The sequence below is a fragment of the Buceros rhinoceros genome, unplaced genomic scaffold (genome assembly GCF_000710305.1).
Source record: "Buceros rhinoceros silvestris isolate BGI_N320 unplaced genomic scaffold, ASM71030v1 scaffold29464, whole genome shotgun sequence".
Lineage (NCBI taxonomy): Eukaryota > Metazoa > Chordata > Aves > Bucerotiformes > Bucerotidae > Buceros > Buceros rhinoceros.
The window spans coordinates 24,540-31,795 of record NW_010410458.1 but is presented as its reverse complement, the minus strand read 5'-3'; the positions used below and the strand labels follow the sequence as shown (position 1 = coordinate 31,795).

Genomic DNA, 7,256 nt, shown 5'->3' with positions numbered 1-7,256 from the left:
CAGTGCAGTCTGAGAAAGAGCAGCCCAAGCTGTGACATTTCAGCCTGCAGGGAGAGGCAGCGTGGTGCTTCTCTGCTCCCCTTTACCTGAACACACGTGCTCTCCTTCTGTCGTACATCTCCACAGCTCCACAGAGCTTCTCCACTACTGTGTGCTGCAAGCCCGCAGCAGGCTGGGCAGGGCATAGACGACTTGTGACTACAGCAGTGACACTCCTCGTGCTGCACGGGCTGACAACCTGGCAAGCTGTCACAAAGCAAGTGTCCTGCGGATGAGTGTCTAAGGGGTCTGTACCCATCCCCGGTCCTTTTGGTTGGCATAAACCTGCCGAGGCTGTTTTCAGTCAGGAACCGTGACAATACACGGGCCAGTGTGGTGGTAGCTGCCAAGGAGCATCCATCAGCGATCCCACAGGCCGCTCGATCGTCACAGCAAGTTTAGCAGCAGTGCTGGCCAAAGCTTGCAAGGTGCAGCTCGGTGAGACAGCAGCTTTGTGCCAGGCCACTGACGTACCCGCTCCTTTCTTTAACTAGGCTAATACCTTAGGTGGGTTTTTCCTGCAGCCTCGGAAGTGTTAAACCAACCAGCAGTACCAAAATGGTTTTGGTAGCTGTTGCTACACAGTTGGAAATAAAAAATGATGATTTTTCCAAGACAAACAAGCCTGCAGGAGGAAGGTCAGAAAACAAACAGACACCAGTGGAGCTGCTGAGTGACTGTGATTTATACCCCCACGGGTGACGCTGCCCTCACTGGAAGTTACGATGTAGTAGAGAATGGATTACAAAATCGTTGAGCATAAATAGAAGTCTTCCCTAAAACCAGAGCAACAAAGCTGGGAAAGGACCTCATTTATTTCCCCGTACTAAGGAAGTCAATATGAACAGGACTGACGTGTTTTCTGGGTACGAAGTGCGTCCTTCAGAGAGAAATACGCCATGTGCTGAGGGAAACAGCAGTTCCTAGAATGCCACTTAAGGCAAGCCCTGTCCTTCTCGCGTAATGAGGTCATTTCCTGGCAGCCCTTGCACAAGGCAGAGGAGGAAAAGGGAAGAAAACTATCCCAAATTCCTGAGAATTCACCGGACACGGCAGGAGGCTCTTCCTGCCACCGTTACACCTTTCTCCTTCCCCAGCAGCCCTCTCTCCACGGTCAGTGTGGAGCCATCCTCCCGCCACCTCCCCTCCAGCTCTCCCTTCCCTGAGGAGCAGGGCAGTGCGTCTCCCCGCAGCAGCCACTCCACCCACCGCTGCCGGGTGAGCTCTCCAGGGAGCTCCTCCCGCTCCAGTTCTCTGCTGGGGTTTCAGCAGGCTGCGGGCTCTGCTGCTCTCAACTAGCCCCAGCGCAGCTGCTTAGAACCCCCCAAGTCCGTCCTAAGACATTCCTTAGAGTTCATCATTAGCACCTTACAAAGTGTTTATTGTGTGTCACATAAATCAAAGAAAGATGAAGATATACTGTATCAAAAATAGAAAAAATATTTCTATGTCCCAAATACATAAATACTTTCAGGAATCTGGCTTCTTTTTCTGAAGTCTCGGGTCCGCTTTGTTGAGTGAGACTCTTTGCAGACTCAGGACTGCCAGAACGGACAAAAGCCAGATGTTGTGGAAGTCCATACTTAGAAGATGGCAATGAGGGTCCAGCAGTCCCCCACAAGTCCCAGACAGTTTACAAGGCAAAATCAATCTGGCTTGGAAGTGAGACTGACCCGACAAGTGGGTTTAGCTCAGGCCACGTGAAGTGCTGAAGAGATCCAGCGGTCACTGCAACTCTTAGAAACATCTCTGGAGGCTCGATCTGCACCGAGAGGGTAAGACAGTGCTCAGAAAATGGAGCGGGTGGTGCCCTCGGCACCAGCCCAGCGTGCAAGGGCTGAACACCGACCCTAAGGGCTATCACATGCCATCTGGTGTCAGTGTCGCTGCGGGAAGCACTTGCCCTTAGAAGCACCAACATGAAGAAAAGTTGGGGACCTAAAACCTATTAGAAAAATGGAAAGAAAAGGCAGAGGAGGACAATCGGGGGGTAAAAAGAGGCTCCCGATGAGCTGTGTGCTGCAGGGCAGACAGCGACGGGAGGGGAGCAGCGGGCTGGGGACGGGAGCTCAGCTCAGCCCCGCTCTCCAGCATGTCACAGAGACAGCAGGCCACAAGGAGGAGCAGCAGGCCCGGCCACCACCGCCCCGCCGCCAGCACCGGCCAGCTGGAGGGGGAAGGCCTCCCGGTACAGCGTGCAGGGTGGAGGAGCGGGCTCCGCTCAGTACCGCCGCCTCTGTTTTTTGTTCCCTTTTCTTTTCTGTTCCTTCTCCTTCCGGGCTCCGGCCGTGGTAAACGTGATGCAGTGGGCATCTAAGAAGTCCAGCAGCTTTGCTTTGGAAATTTTAATGCCGTTCTGTTTCAGCTCTGTGTGCAGCTCGGCCAGCTCGATGGGCTCATAAAAGAGAATCCTGTGGTACAGGGCTGTGTTTGAACGGATGTAGCACCTTACCGCCTCCAGCTTTTCTTCTTCCCGAGCTGCTGCCTGAGAGGCTGGAAACTCCTCTTCCTCCTCCTCGGATGCAAAAGCACGGGCTTCAAATCCATTCACGAAAGAACTAAACACAAGATTAAGCAGACCAGAGATCAAGGAAAGAACAGGCCATGAAGGACAGGACCAGGGGTCCCCACGGCCCTCGCAGCCAACCCTGTGCCCACCCTCCACCACCGGCACCCACAAAACAAGGGAAGTGAAATGTGGCACATTGTTCTGCAGAGCTCCCCGTGTCCCAGCCGTGACAGCGCTGGTCCTGCTCACCCCTGAGCCACTGCTGCCCGCAGCGCCGAGCAGCGCTGTGCCGTCTCGCCCTGCTCTAGCTGCAGGGCCTCACCCAGCGCTGAGCACTCCTGGTTGTTGAGCGCTCCTGGTCGCTGTAACTTGTGGAGACCAGGCGTGCCAGATTTGGGCCTGGCCCACACGCAGCCACAAGCACGTCTGCGTTCCCAGAACAGCTCACTGGGAATGGGACGAAAAAACCAAAGCCTGTTTCTTTTGTAGGGGAGTGCTGACCTTCAAATGAGGTGGCCCAAGGAGGTAGCAAAGCCACATGGCCCCATGGGCACTCACCTCTGTTTGCCACATTCCCGGCTCGTCTCTGCCCTGCAGCACTGACTGTTCTGTGCAGTATCTTGTGCCCTTACCTCTGTGAAACAAAAGAGATGTCGCTCCCATCCACTGAAGAAACCGCAGGCTGCTGGGATGCTGGCAGCGGTGGTTCCTCACCATCGGCTGCCAGAGACCATCTCTCTGGAGATTCAGATGACCTTTTCTGCTCTTTGGCTCCTCCTGGGTGAGATGTCGTTGTAGCTCTCTCCTGGGGTGCTGCACTGCCTGTCTCGTGGGATCCAGCAGCCCTCCCCGCAGGCAGCACGGAAGAAGCCGCAGCAACCTGCTTCCTTTTGCCTGCAGCCCTCGAGGCACTGGCCCGCTTTCCGCCTGCGGTGCGCCGAGAACGTTTGGCCGGGGACTTCCGCGGGGGAGGCTGGGACGATGGGATTTCATCCTCAAAATCGGAGTCCACGTCCTGGTGAGTATACTGGAATATCTCCTTCAGCTTCAACACCATCTGGCGTTTGGGGAGAGCACGAACTCCAAATCTGGAAGAGAAAGGTGGAGCTTAGCCTAAGATAATACTGCACCTTCCAGCGCCACAGCGCGGGAAGAGGCTGAGGCCAGTGGCCAGCTGGAAAAGTGTGATATGACCCCAAAAACTAGACTGGAGCTTCACCCAGATGCTTCACTTGCAGCCCAGGAGCGTTCTTTCACACCACCAGCCAGCAAGTTTCTGCTCACAAAGAGATGTACTCGTGGAGGTAACGCTAACCTGCGCAACTCCTTCTTCAGCTGGGGGGTCTCCATCATGGAGTAAGCTGGCATTGGCGTCACTGGCGTGCTGGGGGGCTTCTTGTTCTCCTGACTGGAAGGTTCTGCAGCAGAATGAAATCACCATGGTCAGAATTAGTACAGAAAGGACTGCAGATGGCTGGTACTGTCCCCTTTTAGTATCTAGTACTAGATACTAGTTGTTTGAGTAGCACCATCGTCCTACAAGCTCTTTTAATTACTGCTCAGCTTCACACTGGACAGAACAGTCAACACTTTTCTTAACTGGGATACTTGGGTTTTATGGACTTTAAACCAGAAAGGAACTTAAATTAAGACATATGTCACATCTGAGATGAAGCCCCTTCAGGGCTTTGTCAGGACCAGCAACCTTTATATGTCAGGACCAGTAACCTTAACCCCCAGGTTCCTGAAATCTGTAAAGTTCTTCTCCCAGGAAGGAAATTTCCTAGTAGGGGCTTGATGCAGAAGACACTGAGCAAGTCAAGTTTCTGGGCTCCTGAGTTTGTTACTGATTTAATGATACTGATTTACTGATACTGTGAAGCACAGTCAGTCTCACAGGCCGTGTTCTAAACACTCATTAAATTAAGTATGTCATAATTAATAATATATTTAACTGAACACTATGAAATCAGTTACTGGATTAGATGGAAGGAACCATGCCAGGATATGTGTCGGCTATGCCAGGGTCTGCTGCAAGGGCCCAGAGGCAGCGAAGAGAAGGGGGCACAGGACAGCAGAGCTGGGCAGGAAAGCAAGCGTGAAGTGAAGCCTGCCCAGGGGCAGGGACAGGCACCCAGCCCCCAGAGCTTGCCTCCATACCGGGAAACCCCTGTGCTGGCACCACTGTGGTGCTTCACCTGGTGTCCTCAGGTGTGGCAGCACGAGCATCGCTTCACGAATGTGTGAAAAGCAAGACTGCACCAAGCACCCACCCTGCAGGGAACAAACACCCACTGGCGTGCGAGCTGGAGGCTGGCTTCGTGTTCTGTTCTGGTTAAGGTTTATTCCTCCAGGTACCTGTAGCTTCTGCGAGGAGGACCATCACGGTCAAAGAACCCGTGTGAAGGCAATACAAGTTGCTGAGCTCCAGGAATCCCACATTTAGCTATGCTCTCTCCCACATCTTAAGATGACTGCACCTTCTTCATGCCTGGCCCTGACAACCCCTTCAGATCAGACCAAAAGACCCTTTCAATGCATGATGTGAACCACAGGTGAGGGGACCATTTAACACGACAGCAAATCCAGGATCAGTGGAAGCTCTCACCAGGAGTCTTTACGGGATCTGTCCGACAGGCCCCTGCTGCAGTGGTCAACCGCTGAGACAGAGGAAGCATCTCTGCAAATTCATCTTCCTCCTCTTCTCCGTTCCAGTCAACCCAGATTCTGGAGTCCAGGTAACTCGGTCTGCTGCCCACTGATGAACACGCCTCAATAGGACTCTTCTCAAGACAGAGCAGAGCTCTCCTCCTGCCCACGGGGCTTCCTCGGAGAGGGGTACTGTCCTTAATCTCCTGCGCAGGGGCTGGGCCCTCCCACTGGTCATGCCAAGAGCCAGGCCTGGGGCTGCTGGCAGTGCTGGTCCTTGCACGGCTGACCTGGCTGGAACCCCGGCTGTCACCCCGGACTGGTGACAGACACTCAACATGCCAGCAGTCATCAGCGGGGAGTGGGGGCTCATCACAAAGCAGGACGCTGCTACTCAAAGAAGGCAGAGTTATTTCCTTTTCACTGTCCTCCACCTCCACCACACTGAGATTGGGTCTGTCTTCCACGGACTGCTCACAGCACGGAGGCAAAGGTTGGGACAAAAACAACGTCTTGGCACATTTGCTTTTTGTGATGGTGTGGCCAGGGGAGAGGAGAACTGGGTCCACTAGAGAAACTGGTGGGGAGTTCTTGGAAAACGACGGTGCTGCTGGGCTGCTGGAAGGGCTCGTGTCGCTGACCGAGTTCTCCATAGGCAAACGTTTGTCTGACAATGTTGCTTCGTGAATTTTCTGTACATTTCCAGTCGTTTCAGGGTTACTCTTACCTGCTGCTAACTTCTTTGTGCTGAGTTTAGGGCCGGGACTCTTTAAAGATTTAATACCTGTGACCTCAGTCTGTGTTGAGAAACTTCTGCATTTGCTCAGAACCGGGGTGTCTGGCACTAGCCAGGAGCTATCTGTACCTGGAGACATTTCAGGACCGAGCCTTTTGTCAGGGCTCAGGTTTGTGCTCCGTCTGCTCTCTGCACGAGCATCTGTTTGGCTGCTGAGAGGCAGTTCGGTGGACATCTTTACCTCGTTACTTACATGCGCTGTATCTGTAATGCCACACGAGGCCTGGGTTGATCTCTGCTCTGTTGCAGTGACTGATGAGTTATGTTCACGTTCTGGTATCTCAGGACCTTGTTCTACGTTTGCACATTTCAGCTGCCCAGGGATTTCCATTTTCTTCCCAGCGGAGCCTGACTCTGGCGACTTCGCGTCTGGTTGTAACTCCATTTCATCATCAGAAGTTAAAACAATAACACTGCTGTCCTTGTTCCCCTGAGCTGCAGTGTCCTGCGTTCTGGTGACCAGTGCTGACACATGTTCTCTGGCAAACTTTCTCTCTGCTTTTGGAGATGCAGGTGAAGAGCCAACAGTGGGAAAAAGGGGCACATAAGGTTTGGCAGGAGGGCTCCCGCAGACCCCATTGCTATGTGGAGAGAGGGCTTTCTGTGACTTGCTGTGCAGAAGTGAAATATTAACATCAGCGTGGTTTTCAAAAGGAGCTTTTCCTGATTCTTTGATAGATTCTTTCGCTGGGGAAGGCTCCCAGTAATCATCCTGAGCTGCAGAAAACGAGCGGTCATAACTTTCATTTATCTTGGAGTCACCATGGAAGCCAGGAAACTGCTTTTCACAGTGATCTGCCTCGTCACGTGAGACCTGAGATGACTTGGAATCCTTCACATCTTCGCATCTCCCAACATTTTCTCCTTCATTAGCGGTGGCACCACGGCATGCTATGTCCCATTTTTGAGGTTCACTGTGGTGAGGCACAAAAGTGGTCTGTGGATCATTCACACTCTCGCATCTATTTATATTCTGCATTTTCTCTTCTTGTGCAGGCGAGTCGCATTTAGATCTTTCCACATCACTGTCATCCCTCGAATCTTTGAAGCTGTTGCTTACTGAAGTGGATTCAGATCTCTTCACCTCCTCCTCCTCAGCTGGCTGGTTTGTACCTTGGGCCACCTCAGAATCGCTGCAGTCTGTTCCCTCGCTCACCTCTGTTTCACCTTGAACCATCTTTCTCTGAGTTGCAGCAAACTCATAGATTTCCTCCAGCTCCTCTTCACCCACCGCATTGTCATCTTCCTTCTGGCCTTCAGGGT

General features: G+C 52.9%; 1 protein-coding gene across 1 annotated transcript in view; it reads right to left on the bottom strand.

The window, feature by feature from the left end:
• Nucleotides 1-2,260: 2,260 nt before the first annotated feature.
• SLX4 (SLX4 structure-specific endonuclease subunit) overlaps nucleotides 2,261-7,256 on the bottom strand; it is a 20,786-nt gene continuing 15,790 nt past the window's right edge. The window contains exons 13-18 of the mRNA XM_010135637.1: nucleotides 6,187-7,256; nucleotides 5,157-5,331; nucleotides 3,864-3,966; nucleotides 3,429-3,636; nucleotides 2,798-2,916; nucleotides 2,261-2,597 (exon numbers count right to left, since the gene is read on the bottom strand). The exon at nucleotides 6,187-7,256 is cut by the window's right edge and continues 2 nt beyond it. Of these exons, the coding sequence (XP_010133939.1) occupies nucleotides 2,261-2,597; nucleotides 2,798-2,916; nucleotides 3,429-3,636; nucleotides 3,864-3,966; nucleotides 5,157-5,331; nucleotides 6,187-7,256 (2,012 nt within the window). The remainder of the gene's footprint in view (nucleotides 2,598-2,797; nucleotides 2,917-3,428; nucleotides 3,637-3,863; nucleotides 3,967-5,156; nucleotides 5,332-6,186) is intronic.